At 44.0% G+C, this 19,403-nt stretch overlaps 1 protein-coding gene across 6 annotated transcripts in view; it reads left to right on the top strand.

Moving 5' to 3' along the window:
• The window catches only part of ESRP2 (epithelial splicing regulatory protein 2), a 65,256-nt gene that overhangs the window by 17,058 nt on the left and 28,795 nt on the right, over positions 1–19,403 (top strand). For all 6 annotated transcript variants that reach the window (XM_034788625.1, XM_034788622.1, XM_034788623.1 and 3 more), the window contains exons 4-8: positions 15,279–15,392; positions 16,623–16,737; positions 17,463–17,561; positions 17,691–17,751; positions 19,225–19,335. In XM_034788625.1, coding sequence (XP_034644516.1) covers positions 15,279–15,392; positions 16,623–16,737; positions 17,463–17,561; positions 17,691–17,751; positions 19,225–19,335 — 500 coding nt within the window. The remainder of the gene's footprint in view (positions 1–15,278; positions 15,393–16,622; positions 16,738–17,462; positions 17,562–17,690; positions 17,752–19,224; positions 19,336–19,403) is intronic.

The following is a 19,403-nucleotide window of genomic DNA, read 5'->3' as shown; positions in this document are numbered from 1 at the left end:
TGAAGGGGAAAGGAATTAGTATTTTGATACTATGTGTAGCTCTAAAGTGGTGATCTTCCAAATATTCGCAGCCATGGGAGGCGGAATTATCTTGTTCCTGTGGGGTGGGGGATAGGGGCAAAGAGAGAGAGAGAGAACCCTTCCCTCCATCAACTTCCATGTTAACCAGGAAACTAACCTCACTTTCAGCACATGGTGTTTTACCAGAGTGTGTAGTTTTTTTTTAAATTTTTTTGGGGGGGTAAAGGCAAGTCCAGAAAGATATGCACTACACAGTTTTCTCTTCTTCCCACACAATCTGTTTCACCCTCACTCCTTTTATACAAAGTTTATGAGCTTCATTTCCTTCCTAAGGGGTTACCCTTTCTCACTATTTTTTAATTTCTGTCCCAACAAAAGCCTTCCATTGCGTGTATCACTAAGACTAGAATACACAAAACTTCTCTGAAACTTTGGTGTTGAGCCTAACTTCTCTAGCAAATTTGTGCAGTAGCTTGTTTAGCTTCCATTACCTGATCCAACAAGAGAGAGAGAATTAGTTTGAAGGTGGGAGGGATTTTTTCCCCACCTCTCAATAAGCAAACATTTCAGTAGTTCTCAGTTGCTGCCCATCATGATAGTACAGTAGCAAAACAAGACTAACAATAATGAAACATATCCCTGTTGTTTTATAAACCCTTGGAATGTGTTTGTCTTACAGAAGTACCACATCAAATGACTCCTCTTCGGCCTTTTCCATATATATTTTTTTCAACATTAGATATTAAAATAACCTGATTTTGTATTTTGAATTTTGATTACCATGAAGTTCCAGTGGGCTGAATCATAATTTTGTCTTTTGTGCTTTACTGTGTCCCCTGAGCTGGATGGATGCCTGTAGCTGACAGGCATGAAAATATTCTGGCTCTTGCAAACTTCCACCTAAGAAATAATTAATCAAAATTGGCCATAAATATTCTAGAGGGGCAGGACTCTAAGAGTTTTTTCTCTTAGGTAGTAACTTAAAAGCTAGATTGACACTCTTTCCCAGAAAGAATTAAAAGCTAAGCAGCCAGCTGCTGTTTACTTTCAAGAACCATATAAAACCCCAAACTGTTCAAATGAAGCAAGAAAGGTATACACAATGGAAGCTCCTCTGGTAATCTTGTTGCCTTATGCTGTTTGAGTCACAGTCGATTTTACAGCAGCAGGTAACCAATTAGTTCAAATGAGCCATTTTGTATGAACTTCCCACATCTCCCACATTTTACACCAGTCTCCTCTTTGGGCTACCCTACTTCTCCCCCTTGCCTATCTATACCCAGCAAACTAGTTTTACATTAGCCCCTGCACAATTCAAATAACCTTCCAACACTTTTCAAATAAATTTCCCTTCATAATCCTACATTTGTCTACCTTCTGTTGTTAACTGAAAGGATCTGACGAAACTTTATTCTGGGTAATGCCCTTAATAGCTTTTTCCTTGGACTTTGTCCCACCATTGTAAGAGCTACATGTGCTTTTTATTTATTTTATTTTTCCCAAGACTTCACAGTTACACTTTCCTCAGTAGTAAGGCATTGTGATGTTAATCATATCAACTCCTGAAATGTGGGTTTCTTGGCACCTGAGCATGAGGAAAGGGTGGAAAATTTAAAGGGGAGAAAGAATCACTTTTTTAAAAACTGACTTGGAGAAAAATATCCATAAACAGAATTTTTTTAATTTGTCCTGAATTTAAAAAACAAAAACAACCCAAACAATTCTTCTTTTCACTGAAGAAAGTTTGCTGCTGTTTGTTAGAGTCTATAACATCAGAGCTCAAAGCCTACTCTAATTTTTATAAGAACAATGTTAAGCTGTTTATTATCCCTAAGCATATGCCAATTATAAAGGAAGATGAAATGGGTTTTCACAAATAACTGATACCATGATATGTTAATCCAGGGGTTGGCAACCTTTCAGAAGTGGTGTGCCGAATCTTCATTTATTCACTCTAATTTAAGGTTTCGTGTGCCAGTAATACATCTTAATGTTTTTAGGTCATCTTTTTCTATAAGTCTATAATATATAACAAAACTATTGTATGTAAAGTAAATAAGGTTTTTAAAATGTTTAAGAAGTTTCATTGACAATTAAACTAAAATGCAGAGCCCCCTGAACCGGTGGCCAGGACCCAGGCAGTGTGAGTGCCACTGATAATCCGCTCACGTGCTGCCTTTGGCACACGTGCCATAGATTGCCTACCCCTGTGTTAATCATTTTGTCTTTCATATGAACCCTGGATGTAGATGAAATTGACTTGAAAGGAGAGCAGAAACTCCACTATACACTAGCTATTTTACTGGCATTGGAGTGGCAGCAAATGCAAATGCAGCTGGAACAGTAATAAGAGATCAGGTTAATATCTATTAGAAAGTGACATAATATTTTTCAAGGAAGATGATGTTTATAATGGCTGGAAACTCAGAAGCAAAATTGAGCACTATCTGAGATGAGGGTAATATTTTACTCTAGTTAAACTTATTAATTCTGATATCAACCTATTGTATGCATGTTTATGGCTACTATTACTGTATTATCTGAACACATCACAGTCTTTATGTATTTCTCACAACACCTCTGTGAGGTAGAATGAGAATTGAGGCACAGAGTGATTAAATAATTGCCCAAAATGACACAGGAAATCTATGGCAGAACAGAAAATTGAACCCTCATCTCCTAGTTCCTAGGCTAGCACCCTATCCCTCTGGACAGTGCTTCCCATATTTCTGTGCAATAGGGCAAAGGCAGGGCATTTCCATATGCAGAATTGCTTTTTAGCTCTGAGAAGGAAAATTTCGAGTGGGAGGGTTTGATGGGTGTGTTTTCTCCCTATAATTATGTTGTTAACATGAAGTTTCCCCCTTGTGGAGGACTGTAACCACTAGAACATTTCTTCTTGTGCCAGGGAGGCCCAGAGTAGTATCCAGATACAGTAGCTCTTCTTTATTCCAGAAGCAGAAAGAAATTTAGTCACAGCTTGATGGATTACACTTTTTGCACATGGTGATTTCAATACAAGGTCACTATGTACCCTTTGTCAGCTGCATGGAATAACAGTTAACAGATGAACAAAAGAAAAGGCTTACTATAGATTCTGTTTAAAAAGTTACCTAACATAATAAAGGTTTATCATGCCTGCCAATACTATTGAAACACTAGCTACACACCTCTTTATAGTATTGACACGCTTTAAATTCCTCATGGCAGGGATAAGGCGGAGGTAGTTAACATCTGAAGAGTAAAGGAGCAGAAAACTATTGGTTCAGATTGTATCTGAAACGTGGACCCCTCATAAAGAGGGGGCCCAACATACACTGTCCAAATGGGAATATTCCTGAAGTCAAGGAATGTTGGAATGTAGAATATATTCATACCTCTGTCTAATAGCAAGTTGATGAATTGCACATAGAGTGCTTAGGCATTGCCTGTAATGCTAATTGACTCCTTTAAGGGCCACTGGAATTTGAGCTGTTGCTGCTGTCCTGTTGGAAACATCAGGTCTTGTATTGGTGAGAAGCAGTGGAAGACTCTTTGAGGTTCTCATAGTGTAGTGGGTTGTTTGTTTGTTTTTAAGTCTTTAAGTGCTGCTGGCATCCAAGAATGGACCCGTGTCCCAGCTGGAGCATGAGCAAAATGCACGATGGAGGGAGCAAAGGAGGTCTCTTCTTAGGACCTCAGTACCTGTGACTCCATAAACATTGATTTTTTTAGCAATAGGAGTTGTGGTTATTTGGTCTCTCTCAAGATTAGGCTCTGGCGCAGGGCTGGGCAAACTACGGCCCGGGGGCCGCATCCAGCCCTCCAGGCGTTTTAATCTGGTCCTTGAGCTCCTGCTGGGGAGCTGGGTTGGGAGGTTGCCCCACAGCACGCAACTCCTGGAAGCAGCGGCATGTCCCTCCTCCGGCTCCTACACGTAGGGGCAGCCAGGGGGCTCTGCACACTGCCCCCACCCCAACCAATGACGCGGCGCACACTGCCTGGCCGCGCCTCCGCATAGGAGCTGGAGGTGGGACATGGTGCTGGCTCTGGGAGTTGCTTGAGGTAAGCACCTCCGGAGCCTGCACCCATGACCCCCTCCCGTGCCCCAACCCCCTGCCCCAGCCCTGATCCCCCTTTTGCCTTCTGAATCCCTTGGTCCCAGCCCCGAGCACCCTCCGGCACCCCCAACCCCTCATCCCCAGCCCCATCGCAGAGCCCAATTCCCGTACCCCAGCCCCCAATTTCGTGAGCATTCATGGCCCGCCATACAATTTCCATACCAAGATGTTGCCCTCGGGCCAAAACGTTTGTCCATCCCTGCTATAGTGCACGGGCTGTGATAGTTTGCCCATCCAAGCAGAAGCTGTAGGATTGCAATGACTTTTAAATTAACTTGAATGTAGGTGGATATAATCACATGGTTATCTTAAATATATGATTATTTAAATTATTCAGTGTGTGTGACATTCATCCCTGTTCAAGGTCCTATATATTACTGCATTAAGAGTGAAGTTGAACAGTTATTGTGCGTGTACATGTAAAACCATGGGTTCCATGTCTGCCTCCAGAGTGAATTTATTTAATTTGAATTCCCCTACCCTTCAACTGCCAGCCGAGGACACTTGTGGCATATCAGCTACTGTCGATATATATGCAGTGAGGTGCAGAAGCATGTCACTGCAGCTCCCAGAGGCAACGTGCCTGACAGCAACTTGTGGAGGCATTGTTCTAGGGTTACCATATTTTGAGTGTCCAAAAAGAGGACACTCCACGGGGCCCCGCCCCCGCCCCCAACTCCACCCCTTCCCCAAAGTCTCCGCCCCCTCCCCTGCTTCCCGCGAACATTTGATTCGTGGGAAGCCTGAAGCAGGCAGCAGGTAAGCTGTGGGGGTGGGGGGAGGAGGCGCGGCCCAGTCTGGCCCCCCCAACCGAGCGGCTCCCTCCGGCGGCTGGCCCCGGCCCTGGCCCCAGCCTGGCTCAGCTCCTGGGGTGCCGGCCCCGGCCCCAGCACCCCCGGGCCCGGCCTGGCCCCCGGCCCTGCGGCCCCCGGCCCAGCACCACCGGCCCAGCACCACCGTCCCCAGCCCAGCACCAGCGGCGCCGGCTCCTCCCTATTTTCCCAGACATGTTCAACTTTTTGGGATTTCTCCCTGGACGGGGATTTGAGGCCCAAAAAGCTGGACATGTCTGGGAAAATCCGGACGTATGGTAACCCTACATTGTTCCCCTAGCAAGGTGTAGGCCAGAATAGCCCCTGCTTACACTCTTTCGCAGGGTGCAACTGTGATCCTGCTGCCCAACTGCACTGGTTGGTGCAAGCAGAGCCCTGGCCATGTCCTATCTTTGACCCTCACCATTGTCATAGCTAGGTTCATGCGCTCAGAGTGCAGGGGAACAAAGGGTGCTGGGAAGGTTTTTTTTACACCCTGGGTGCACTTACACATGGATAGTCATGACGTAGCTGAAATTTAGAACACAACTTGGGTTTCAATACCTTTTGCATCTTCCTTGTGTCTCATGACGGTAAAAGGTTCTACAGCCCCATTCCACTCTGGGTTACACCAAGAGCACAGAACTCGGCCTGGAACTTTGTTAGCAGTTTTGTTTGTGTGATCTGGACTAGGACACAGCTTGCTCTGCTGTAGTTGTGTTGGCTCTCTAGGGCTAACAGGCATGAAACCAAACACTCAGGCTAGGTCTACACTACTGGGGGACGACCTGAGATATGCAACTTCAGCTACGCAAATAGCGTAGCTGAAGTTGCGTATTTTAGGTCGACTTACCTGGCTGTGAGGATGGCGGCGAGTCGACCGCTGCTGCTCCCCCGTCAACTCCGCTTCCACCTCTCGCTGCGGTGGAGTTCCGGAGTCGATGGCAGAGCGATCGGGGATCGATAGATTGATCGCTACCCGCTGATCCGGCGGGTAGTGAAGAAATGCCCTTGCTATAGACATTCAAGCAAGTAGATCTAACTCTGAATATGTGCAAGGAGCAGATCTGGTGAGTGAGAAGCTGATGTATATGTAGAATAGAACCACATGTGCACTATTGGGATAGTGTCTTACGGCTAGATATGGTTCACTCTATCAGGCTGATCTGGATGCATCATGCAATTGAACTATGTCCTTGCAGCACTTTTACGCTAACTGTAGATGCTGCATGAAACCGATGCAGATGCCTGGTGGCCTTTCAAGGATGAGTATTTTGGGGGGCGGGGGAGAAGGGAAATCCAAACAGCCAGTTTCTTATATTAGCGCTTTATAAATCATAACTATGGAAAGGGGCCTGTTGAAGAATCCTCACGTTTCTCTAAGATCCACAGCTCGTTTGTTCAGTTATAATTAAGGCAACAGGAAGGGGGCTATGTCATTTCAGCCCCTTAGGATTGGTTTGCAGAAAACATAGCAGTCTGTGCTGGCTCGCATCCAGCATGCTGCTGGCTAAACATGTCTCTCTGCTTCTCTCTCTCTCTACTCTCAGCTGATTAACCAGAATCCTGTTCAGCCAGTTTTTCAATCTGGCATTCAAACACTCTCCCTCCTCCTCTAAGAACAGTCTTGGCTTCAGAGAAGTTAAGTACAAAGCAGCTTGTTTGCCACAGAACTTATTTTTGTTCAACTTTTATTTCAAAGTTGAACCACTAAATGATTTCCCAATGCATGAAATTATTTATTAAAGCGCCACCAAAGTGACTGGTCCTGCACAATACACACTACAAAGATGCTCTCCATGCTCTGAGCAGCTTACAATCTAAAAAGACAAAGACTGGCTGTGAAAACACACTGAGAGACCCAGATGATGATGCAATCGTAGTCGTTTTATAATAGTGGGGTGCTGGAACAATTTGTATAGAGGGGGTGCTGAGAGCCCTTGAACCAAACTGTAAACCCTACTTCAAGCCAGAGGGTGCTGCCACACCCCCAGAAACCCTTGTTCCAGCACCTATGAGTGTCAGCATGTTGCCAACAGACACTAGTGTTTGTGAGATTCGAGGAAGAAGTGAGTTTCAAGGAGGGATCTTGGCATGCAAAGCACATACCCTCTCAGTTAAAATGAAGGCATGCCAGCTATATGGGGCATCATGAAATAAAGTGTAAAGATGAGTGAGAGGAGATAGAGGTGAGGTGGTTTTCATTACTGGAGCCAAGGGCACAGGGGGAAAGTGGTAAGAGAAGCAGAAGTCAGCATTTTAACTGGAAGCCTGAACTTCTTGGCCTTTATTTCAGTGTGGTTTGATAACCATTTCTACATTGATGTGCTCCAACTCCATCTGAAAAGACTTGTCCATAACTGTTTCCTTAAAGCCGTGTCCTTCCCTACATGAGTCTGTGGTAACAAGAGTTGGGATTGAGCTAGGGTGACCAGATGCCCTGATTTTATAGGGACAGTCCTGATATTTGGGGCTTTTTCTTATATAGTCACCAATAACCCCCCACCCCCTGTCCCGATTTTTCACACTTGCTATCTGGTCACTCTAGATTGAGTTATGCAGTTCATATTCAAACTTCCCAGACCTTGGTGACTGTTGGGATTGTTATGGGTGGAGGATAAGGCTTTACTACTTTTTGCTATTCCTCTAACAGTTGCTAAATGTCTTCATTAAAGGGGGGTGGGTGGCAGCGGGTCTCCGAGCGCTGCCCAGGGCGGGGGGCAGCGCGCAGAGCTGCCTATCCCTCACCAGGGGCGCACAGAGATGTACCAGCAGCTGGCCGCTTCTGGGAGCGGCGTGGGGCCACTGGCTCTGGCATGCAGGCAGCAAGCCTGCCTGAGCCCTGCTGTGCCGCCGGCCGGGACTCAGGGGCAGGTTGTCAGATGAGATTTGTCCTGCATTTTGGGGGCCTCCCTGTCGTTGGGTCACCACACGGTTTGTTTCATGGCAAATCCGCTCCTGCTCTGTTAATTAGGGTGGGTGATTTTGATAGGGTTACCATATTTTGAGTGTCCAAAAAGGGGACACTCCACAGGGCCCCAACCCCGCCCACACCCCCACCCCAACTCCACCCCTTCCCCAAAGTCCCTGCCCCAACTCCGCCCCCTCCCCTGCTTCCCGCGAACATTTGATTCGCGGGAAGCCTGAAGCAGGTAAGGGACGGGGGTGGGGGGAGGAGGCGCGGCCCAGTCTGGCCCCCCCCCCGGCGTCTCCAGCCTGGGTCGGCTCGGGCCCTGGGGTGCCGGCCCCGGGCCAGCCCCCCGCCCAGCACCCCCGCCCAGCACGCCCGGCCCCGGTCCCTGGCTCAGCACCGCCGGCCCAGCCCCCGGCCGGGCCCCGTCCCAGCACCGCCGGCCCCGCATGTCCCGATTTTCCCGGACATGTCCGGCTTTTTGGGATTTTCCCACGGACGGGGATTTGAAGCCCAAAAAGCCGGACATGTCCGGGAAAATCCGGACGTATGGTAACCCTAATTTTTGTCAACATATCTCTAGCAGTAGACATAGGTGCCACTACACTAAATGTCACTGTTAATATTTATAAAGATGCAGTGTAAACATCCTATGATTGTTTTAGAAAAACAACAATCCTCCACGGATTTGGTTCAACCCATTTTTCAAATACTGCCTCTACTCCCTCCCTTATCCCCTCTGCTCATCTAGTATTGGGCTCATCTGTCACTCTATATAACCACTTCTCATTGTTAGTTGTGGACCCTTCTCCTTTAAGGCTCCTGCCACATGAAATCGCTGTCCTGCATCTGTCTCCTTCACCAACTCTCCATTAAATTTAAAATATCTACTGCTTGCACTTCTTTTGTATGAACTCTGTGCATCTTCGGAAGCATCAGGCACAAAGCTCACTGTTGGTTTCCTTTCATTGAGAATCTGTAGTTAAACCCTACAGCTATTTCTAGTCCCCCTCCCCCCCTCTTTTTTTGTGTGCAAATATTTGTTCTCCTTTACTGTATCAATCACAGAAAATAGCTACAGCAAAACAGTAAGGTGCTGCATCTAATGAAAAAACAGACAGCTCCCCACTTTCCATTATTTGCTTCTGGGATGTGGATTTGGCAGTCTCCAGAGCTGCACCTCTGAGGGGCTTCCACCCCTCTGGAATTTGCTTGTCTTGCTGGTGTTTATATTGCAGTTGAGGTATTTTGAGCACTCTTAGATCTTAATCTCTGGGTTTTATGTAGTGGCTGAAAGTCTTCCTTAAACAATAACCTGCTGTGTTGTTTCATGTTCTTCAGACCTTTGACTCTCATCTGCTCTGAACATGAATTCTTAAACCACAGGCTAAATATTTTAGAAGACCATCCTTCTGAGCCCATAGTGGATCGAGCTGGTGACATTTTTGTACGAGTATGAATGTAGACAGAGGGACTATTGTGGAAACTTCAAAATAAAATGTTTGTTTTGTTTGAAATTTTACAATAAAGAAATATCACTTTTTACACTGAAAAATCTTTAATTTTGAACATTTTGTTTTACTTTCTCTCACTTCTTGTGGTGGTGGTTGTTTTTGTTGTGAGAGAGTTATTTCTATTTTATTCCTGTGAAGAAAAATATAGTGATGGGTTTGTGTGTGGAAATGTTCTCTCCCTTTCACTTTTTTTTTTTAAATATGAAAATTGAAAGAAAGAAAATAACATTTCCCCCCTGCTTCCCCCCCCCCCCCAAAAAAAAAAAAACCCTTGAAAAGTGTGTGTGGAGAAAAGCAACACTTACCTTTTTTTACACTGGAAAAAGAATTACTAATACTCTTTTCCCGTGGGGGCTGGGGGCAAAGGGGAAAAAGTGAGAGAAATCTAATAGTATCTTTCCCAAACTTACCTTCTCATCCTCCTTCCTCTTTTTTTACACTGCAAAAGTGTGTGTGTGTGGGGGGGGGTGAGTGATCTTTTTTTACTTTCTAATCTTAAAAAAACAGTGTACTCCACCATTTATTTCTTTATTTATTTTCCTTGGAGGGGAAGAGGGCGTAATTCTTTGAGAGATGGGGAAACTGTCTTACTGTTTAAAAAAAAATTTTTTTCAAAAGAAATTGGAAATTGTTTTTCAAAATAATTTTTTCCCTTTTATCAAATGAAATTTTTTTTTGGTGGAAAAACTGCTTGGCCAACTTTTGTTTGTTTTTTGTTTTTTGTTTGTTTGTTTCATTTGAAAAAAATTAAACCTGCTTTTGTAACATAAGCTTTTAACTGGTTAACCTGTTGTTGATTTGATTGCTTTAATGGATAGTGAGACTGTGCTATTGGAGCAAAATGTGACAGAACCATTTTAAGATTTTGGTTCATTTCTTTCCTGGTGTAAATTTCCTTCAGCCCTACCTGAATGTGGAATTCAACTGAACACCAGTGAATATTGGGAGGGCGGAAGGGCAGGGCAGAGCAGAGTTTTTAAAAGCTTCAGGCATGCAATTCCTTGTACAAAATGTGTGCAAAATTTGCACACAATTTGCTTGTGCAGTTACCATTGTGGCAAGCAAAATGAGCTCAGTACATGCATTTTCACAGGACCGTGTCTTCCTGTGTGTGTGTGTGTGTGTGTGTGTGTGTGAGCAACAGCTAACAAAATGGGACTCTGATCTTTACTTGGGCCTTTGGGCATTGCAATTCAAAAACCAAAGTACTTGGTTTGTGTGTAAAATTGTGGTACTAAGAGATGCACTTGCACATGTAAAATGTCTGAAACTCTGGCCCTAAAACTTTTAAGCTGCAGTTTCCAGTAGTTGTCAGGGATTAGTAAATGCTCAAGATAGATATGTGCCGAGTGGGAATGAAAACCTGAGTATTGATGCTGAATAGCCTTTGTATAGAGTGGCACCAAGATACATGTCTCAAAACAGTTGTGACAGTTCATGAAACAATTATGTTTGTTGACTTGAGTAGGTTTCACAGGCTGAGAGATTCTGTGCAGTTTGCTACACAGAATCTTCCTAAGCAGATCAGTTTATATTTTGGGAGGGGACTCATATTAGTCTTGAAGCACAGAGTTTGTCTTCTCCAGACTGTATTGTGTGTACGTGTCTTCTGTGCTACTCTAGCTCTACAGTAGCTTTTGCCCCAATGAACTCTTGTCCCTGGATCTCTTTCTGTGGTCACAGAATGAATCAAATGTTCGTTGTGCCACGCTACACACCTATAAAACAAACGGTAGACGAGTACAGCATCTCCAGTCATATTTGTTTGTTAAAGGGGAGGAAGTTTACCATTTTGCTCGTTTCAGTAGTATGCGTGCATGAAGGGTAAGTAATTTGAGGCTACTACTGTGGCAGCTATCTTGCTGAAGTAGCAATTTTAGGTCAAAGTAGCATGTCAAAGATGGAAACTTGTACTTTTTTTTGGCATGAGAACCAAATCCCCTTCAGACTCAAACCCCCAGTTGGATTGGTGTGATTTTGTTGTTGTTGTCGTTGTTGTAAGTCAATTTTGAGTTTCCCAGCTTCCATCTCCACATGGTGCCTAGATACTATAGTAATGAGCACAAATGCATCCTGGATGAGCGGAGTGCTAGGAGGGAGAAAAGCATCATTAGTGACCTGGCTGCTTTGCTAGGAACCTGCCATTGTACAGTTTGTGGGCATGTGGAAGTACTTAATCTTCTTCCTTTGCCTCTAATGATCCATCTGTGCAAGAGAGTCTTGGACGGGGTAGAATACTGGAATCTTGAGTCTGCTGGAGAGTAGGGGGAACTGAGAGGAGACTGGGAAGGGTGCAGGCCTGCCTGCCTATAGCTTCTGTAGGGTGAAGGAAATCAGGGAAAGGAATGTTCGCAGACTTGTCTCCTTCCTTCCTCCAAGGATGCAGCACACTTTAGTTATTACTAGAGGCTTCCACAAACTCCTCTTCCTTAGGGTTACCATATCTAATAAATAAAAAAAGAGGACCCTCCACGGGCCATGGCCCCGCCCATATCCCTACCCCTAGCCCCGCCCCAACTCCACCCCTTCCCCGCCCTAACTCTGCCCCCTCCTCCCTCCCACTCCCAGCCAGGGGGAAAGGGCTGCCCCAGCGCTACCGGCTTCACGGTTTGCCAGGCAGCCCCCAGACCCTGCGCCCCCGGCCGGCGCTTCCCCAGTGCAGCAGGAGCCCAGGAGGGGAAGCGCCCAGCTGGGGGCGCAGGGTCTGGAGGCTGCCCGGCAAACCGTGAAGCCAGTAGCGCTCGGGCTTTGGGCAGCCCCTATGCCTCCGGACCCTGCGCCCCCAGCCGGGCACTTCCCCTCCCGGGCTCCGGCGGCGCAGGGTCCGGAGGCATGGGGGCTGCCCGAAGTCGGTAGCGCTCGGGCAGCCCGGCTCTTAAGATCCTGGTATCCCNGTGAGCCCAAGTTGGCTGGCCTGTGGGTGTCTACTGTATATGAATTTGGGCAAAGCTATCACAATGAAAACACATAAAGGAGTCACATTAAGATTGTCCTTGCAATTTTAATTCTGCAATTACCTTACTTTTCAGTGCTTGACTTTGCAACTTAAGTTTCCTGAAACTAGTTTTTCAATATGCAATTATAGTGTTATGAGCTGGATGAAACCTTTTTATGAGTTGAGTCAAAACCTCATTGAGACTGATAGGTAGGGTTACCATACGTCCTCTTTTTCCCGGACATGTCCAGCTTTTCAGCAGTCAAACCCCCGTCCGGGGGGAATTGCCAAAAAGCCGAACATGTCCGGGAAAATGGCGGCTCTGCTCCTCCCCGACTCTTCTGCTCTGTTTAAGAGCCGGGCTGCCCGAGCGCTACCGGCTTCGGGCAGCCCCCATGCCCGGCTCTTAAACAGAGCCGAAGAGTCAGGGGAGGAGCAGAGCCGCCATTTTTCCGGACATGTTCGGCTTTTTGGCAATTCCCCCCGGACGGGGGTTTGACTGCCGAAAAGCCGGACATGTCCGGGAAAAAGAGGACATAGGGTAACCCTATCTTCCTGTGTCCCTCCTATTCCTTCTCCAGAGGAGAGGTGCTCTGCAGCAGCAGCCTTCGGGGAAAAAAAGCCAAGTGTGACTTGTTGGTGAAGTGCGCAGCTCTGGGGAAGAGGAAGTCTATGAAAGCCAGCATAGGGGATGAAAAGCTTTTCCTGTGGCTGACTCATACCAGTTAAGGTTACCATTCATCTGGGTTTTCCAGGATATTGCCTCACTCTTGAACCTCCATCCTCTCTCTGGGCGGATTTTTCAAATACCAGGAAATGTCCAGGGTTTTTGCAGAGCAAAGGCTGCAGCTCCAGAAATAGCCCCAATTGCTCAGCTTCCCGATCGTTCCCTCCCCTGCATCGGCAGCTGGATTGGTCCATTCACCTGCAGCTACAGCTGCAGGCTCCCAGCCCTGGGGAGGGGGTCCCGCAGGGAAGCACTGATTGACAGCTGTCGCTGTGTCCTGGGCTTACGCCAGCCGCCCTACCGCTGTGACAGTGAGTGATATCGCCTCTCACCTCCAGTGAGTAACCCCACTGCAGGTACCCCCTTTACCTCCCCCAGCCTTACCTCCCCTCCAGCTCTCCATTCCCCACAGTGTCCTCTTTTCAGGAACCTGAAATATGGTAACCCTATTACCCCTTCCTTCGACAAGGCTCAGTGGCTCTGACTTTGCCCTGTGCTGGGCACTCGGAGGAGAAGTGCCTGTCTCTCTCTTTTCAGATAGTCTCTAGGCAGAACACATTCCAACATGCACCTCTATCCCGATATAACGCTGTCCTCGGGAGCCAAAAAATCTTACCGCGTTATAGGTGAAACCGCGTTATATCGAACTTGCTTTGATCTGCCGGAGCGCGCAGCCGTTCCTCCGGAACGCCGCTTTTCCGTGTTATATCCGAATTTGTGTTATATTGAGTCACGGTATATCGGGGTAGAGGTGAATAGAGCAAAATTCAGGCCTGACATAAGCTGATGAAACGCTCGTTGAAATTGATGGAAGTTGCACCCATTCAAACCTGAACCTCTAATCTGTGCACAGAAGTAGCCCTCATGTTAATCTGTAACACCTTTATATTGACAACCTGCCTCCTCCTCCAAGTTCACTTTCAACATTGTCTGCAAAGCTCACCTGACTCAAATTAATCAACATTTAAAAAAAAAAAAGTTTATTACCAAAAATTAGACCTAATGAGGGTGCTACAAAAAGTACTCTGCCTTAACCACTCATATCCTCTGGCCTTGTCTCTCCTTGTTATGTCTTACAGCCTGATACTGCAACGTTTGCTCACAAAGTTGATCTCATGTGACTAATTGCTTGTGTGATAGCTGCAGAATCAAGCCTTTAAACTGTAATGTCTGAAGAACAGAGACGAATTGTGGATCTGTATAGTGCCATGTATGCTTGCCTAAATGAATAGGTGAAGCCATAGTGCAAAGATGACCACTATTCTACAAAGCAAACTGCAAGGAAAAGCCATTACTGAAAGAAACGTGTGGATGATGAATCACGCTATTAATTATTGCTTTGTTTATGGTACAATGCAACCCCCTCCCTGCAAGAATGTATGCATCAGGGGGAAATTTAAACTAATTATGTTTGTCCCCTTGAAAATTATCTTTGCTTATCAAATCAGTAAATAGCTTGTTAGTTATGTTAATACCTATATCAGGGCCTCTAGCACTGATATAGATTGATCAAAAGGACAGAAATTTATGTACAAGGATGGAAAATAACATTTAACAATCCAGAAATTAGGGGCAAACAATCCTTTTCCTAGTGAAGCTCAACGCTGTTAGAAGCCTGAAAAGATGGGATAGCTTTGTGTTAATGTTTATTGTACCATATCTCTGACTAACATTCTTTTGCCTTTGCACAGACTCTTACAAATTCATTACTCAAGACATCAGACCTCAATTTGTTTGGTTTTGATTAGCATGCTGTTGTTAAAATACCAATAAACCCTAAAGAGTAGCATCCTAGCTCTTCATGTTTTTTTCGATTAAGCTTAAAAAAGAAAATAAAACTTGGGTCCAATTTAGTTCTAGGAGTGGTGTTGCAAAATCAGTGTTCTGCTTGGTCTAATAGTCTCTTGCTTTCAACAGAAAACTGATAGTAAGGAGTCCAAATGTTTGAACCTTACTGTTACAATTACAGCTTCCAACAATTTTAACTCTGCTGAAATGCCCGCTTGCTGGTTTTTTGCGGGGGGATTTGTCCTTGTGGTATAAATCTGTCCTGTAATTGCCTAATAGCTGTCTGTCTGCCCTTCAGATAACGGGAGCCCCATTCTCTTCTATCAGTTGTGGTCTTTCAGAGATTATCATTGTGTTTAATTTCCTTTTTATCTTTTGGAAATGCATTTGGTAAATAAAATTGTAAAGCAGTAAGATGGACTGACAAGCTGAACCATCAATAAAAATGAACTTTACCACTTTATTTTTAGTTTAGCCAGCTGGTCGCCAGTGATTTGAAGTTATTGGGAAGAAGCTCTTACACACTCTGCACAGATGGCCAGTTGCTCATTCGGCAGGTCCTCCACCCAGAAGCATCCAAAAAGGTATGAGATTGGTGTGGAAGAAAGGTAGTCCTTTATTTCAAATCAACAAGAAAATATCCTGCATGTTACTCATACACCTGAGACACATAATCCTACTCCGGGAAGTAAGATGTTTCAGTAATATTTATTGGTGGCCCCTGTAGCTAATAAAATAGTGGCGTTGACTGACTCTAGGAAAAGTCTGCTTCTTGGCTGGGAGGATGGTGGCTATAATAATGGGGTACCAAAGAGTTGGAGTGCAAAGCAGAAAAAATATGGAAAGGCAGTAGATTAAAAGGACTGTTCATCCCTTCTACCTATTTCTGTCTCCTTCCGCCCAAAAAATACTGGAGACAGAACTGTTTCTACCAGATTGAGGGATGGGTCTCGCTCAGTTGTGAGGTTTCTTCCCCCCCCTGCTCCCCAACATATTTTTGCATCATCTTCAAACATTATTAAAACCCCTTTACAACCCTCAGACCCTGGCTTTTGTAACTTCCCAGTAGGGTTCTCATGACTTTTCTTAATGATTCAATCCTAACAAAGGTGAGTGCTATTTTGCTTGGATTAAAATCAAACTTCATAAAGCACTAGCAGAGAGAGAGAGAGAGACTGCTGAAATAGATCTGGATTACCACCTGTCCACTTAGCTTGTTTATTTGTAGGAAGGGAGGAATAATATTTAATGCAGCACTTATTTCCAGAAATCTGTTTTATCCTATATTGGACAAAGTGATTGGAAAGTATTTTCTATACTATTACAATTTTCCTTTTTATTTTTTTAAATAATTTTATTTTTAAATATTTCAACCTGTGGTGCTTACCTTTTGGAGTCCTCTTGCTTTTGGCAAGAGCACAGAAGAAAAAGATACAATATCCTAAATGGGAACCTTAATATAACACAGCCACTCAGTTTTTAAAACTAGTAACTGTTTTGCATGGATTTACATCTGGGAAGCTTTCCTGATTTGCTACTGTAGGAGTGTATATCCTTGCAGTCAGTGACACCAACTATTGAAGTTGGTGATAAGAGAATTAAATTGGCTGGTCTTGGTCAAATGAGTGACATGCAGCTCTGTAATCAGAAAGGGAAAGAGTAGATATGGTATAAAATAAAAATTTATGATATAAATATATGATATAACTCTAGCCAGGTAAGATCCTTGTTCAACCCCCCCAAAAACCTAATTGTCCTTTGCTGGGATGTGGCATTCATAATGTTAATTTATTTTCTCCCTTCCTTCCTTGTAGAACTTCCTGCTGTCAGACTGCTTTTATTCGTTTTATGATCTACGCAAGGAGTTTCACACGTGCTACCCCAATTCAGCCCCCGTGAAAGATCAAACTATCAAATCCATGGCAGAGTGTATCCTTTTGATGTCACTTCTAAACCATAATTCTCTGTGCAATTGTTTATAGTTTTCATCCCACTAAATTAATCAGAAGCTGGTTTTAAAAATTCATCTCTACATAGAGCTGAAGGAGTTTTTAACATAACCCTGAAGATACTGTTGCAATCTTCAGCTGTTAACATATTTTTTCACATTTAGTCTTCTGTCTCGTAATGAGATTTAGAATGGGTTCAGTACACTTATAGGGTTTTTAAATTCTTCGCCTTATAAGAAAATGCTTATCTAGCACTTGAGTAAAATGATCTTCTCTAGAATTGAGCACCTGAAGCTACACATCCAAGTGCATTAGTACTTGCAGTTGGTAATAGTTCTGAGTGTCTGACCCAGAGGGAGGCTAATGTAAAAAAATAAATAAATCTTTACTCCGAGGGAGGAATTTTGTGGTCCAGATGAATACAGCAAAAAGTCAGGTGTTTACACCAGGGATAGTAGGAACGACTCCCGCTTTTGTAAACTCTTAGGCTGAGATGATGTCAGCTATCGGTAGTTTTCAGAATGTTGACCAGTAAAGTGAATATTAACCAGTTTAAGAGCAGAGTGACACACATGCAGCGGTCACATGTCGCTGTTAAAGTTGATCCAATTGGATTGTCAGTTTTGTGTTGACAATAGCAAAGCCTTATAACTTGTTGATAAATGATTGTGAAATCCTTTTTATTTTCCTTGACTCGCTGTATAGATATAGGCTTAGAGACAGATGAAACAGAGGAGGACTTTGGTGTATGGCAAGTGAAAACGATGGTGGCTATTATTTTCAGCATGCTTTCTGAAACCTGCAGTAAGTGGGATATTTGTATGGGATGCTCTTGGGAAGAGGCAAAATATCTTAATAAATTATCAAGGGCATTTTCACTGCTGCTGAAATAGCTGTTGTTCAGGACTATATTTTAACTTAATCTCTTATTAGTTACAGATTGCAGATTTACTGACCCTGAAACTGTGAAATACAAGTATGAAACAGGTCCCTGGTAAGTGCCTTTGTTGCGACAGTTCTTAGCTAACCAGTTCAGCCCCACTGGTGGTAGTAATGTTGGGAAGCCCCAGTGTAGACAGGGTGCCACTGGTATCTTAAGCACTGTCATCTAGCCCTGCTCTGAGTATGTGCAATTGTTATAGTGAATAAAAAGCTGGTGGTCCACATACACTAGTGATGGACTAGACTAACATCAGTGGAGCTGAAACCATTTAGTCAGTAGAAGATAAATATTTAGAAACTTTCTCTAGCATAGACAGGGATAGTATCTTGTACACACTAAACCAGTATAATCTCTCATGCTGTATACCATTTTCTTTCTTTCAGTACAGAGGGATGGTCAAAGGGAGCAATTGTACTGTACACTGCCTTGCAAACTGTCTTACAAACTGCAGTAGAAGCTAATGTAAGGAACAGAAGATAGTTTGAGGGATTCTGGGACCTTAGTAGAAGGGAGCCTTTGCACTCTTACGGCCAAAAGAGAGAGAGCTGCGTGATATGTAAATGCTCATTATTTGCTGTCCAGTCAGAGACTATTGAGATGTCTCCTACAGATTCTCTGACCTCTGTGGATTGCTGCTTTCACTCAAACTTTTAAACAAAAGTTGTTGATTAGTGCTGACATAAATTGCCCCTTGGCTCTTTCTCCCTTTAGTTGCTGGTATCCCTAGTATTGTGCATTTAGGTTCATATAACGCCCTATTGTGTGGTGTACTGTGTATATTAATGAATGGGTATTCAGCATCTGGTGTGGATAATTCACAGGTGACCAGGGAATTATTTTTTTCTCTCTCTCTCTCTCTGCTGGAATTTTCCAGTCAAGTTATAGAAAGGAAGAGACTGGAAGGGATAGGGGTAAGGAAAACCTACCCCCTTCCAATCAAAAGTGGCAATTAAGATGAGCTTGCCCTTTGTAACTGTACTATGAAATGTCTCAAGTTATATTGGCTTTTGTCTCTGTGCTATTCTAAATTGTGGCTTGGGGGGAGAAAAGGTGGAGATCTAAAATGTGTTTTTGCTTTTGAAAGAAATTGCAGTAACCAGGAGTTCTGCTGTCTAAAACCTGTTTGTCAAACTTATCGTTAGTGATGGTGTGCAAACCATCTTCCAATGGATTGTTGACACTAAATCATCTCTAATAATCCCATGAATCAAATTCAACTCCCTGCAGACTTGTTACTGTGCATTCTGACTATTGAAAACAAAAACAAAACACCTTTTTGAGTGATGGGATGGCCTCAGAGCATATTTCAGGGTAGTATATAGATATTATTCATAGTAGTTTGCTTCTCATTTCAGTCAAGAAAGGGAATGATTAGATAAATCCCAACAGCAAATATCCCAGTGTATTAAGACATTCTCTGTGATCCATGTGCTGAATTGGTACTTACAATGAAATTTGGTAGTAATAGTGTAAAAGAAAATTTGGATTAAGTACCTTGAATTTTACTATTCTCTTTTTCTGCAGTAGTAAATCTGAAGCAGTAGACAGTGAAACAGTAATACGTGCTAGAGGTTTGCCCTGGCAGTCTTCAGATCAAGATATTGCCCGTTTTTTCAAAGGACTCAATATTGCCAAGTAAGAGTGCTACATCTGGTCTAATGCTGTGTTACTTTGTTTTTATCATCAGCCTTTATCTTGTAAAG

Source organism: Trachemys scripta, chromosome 13 (assembly GCF_013100865.1).
Source record: "Trachemys scripta elegans isolate TJP31775 chromosome 13, CAS_Tse_1.0, whole genome shotgun sequence".
Taxonomy (NCBI): domain Eukaryota; kingdom Metazoa; phylum Chordata; order Testudines; family Emydidae; genus Trachemys; species Trachemys scripta.
Note: the sequence above shows the minus strand (reverse complement) of the source record. Positions and strands in the feature narration are given on the sequence as shown.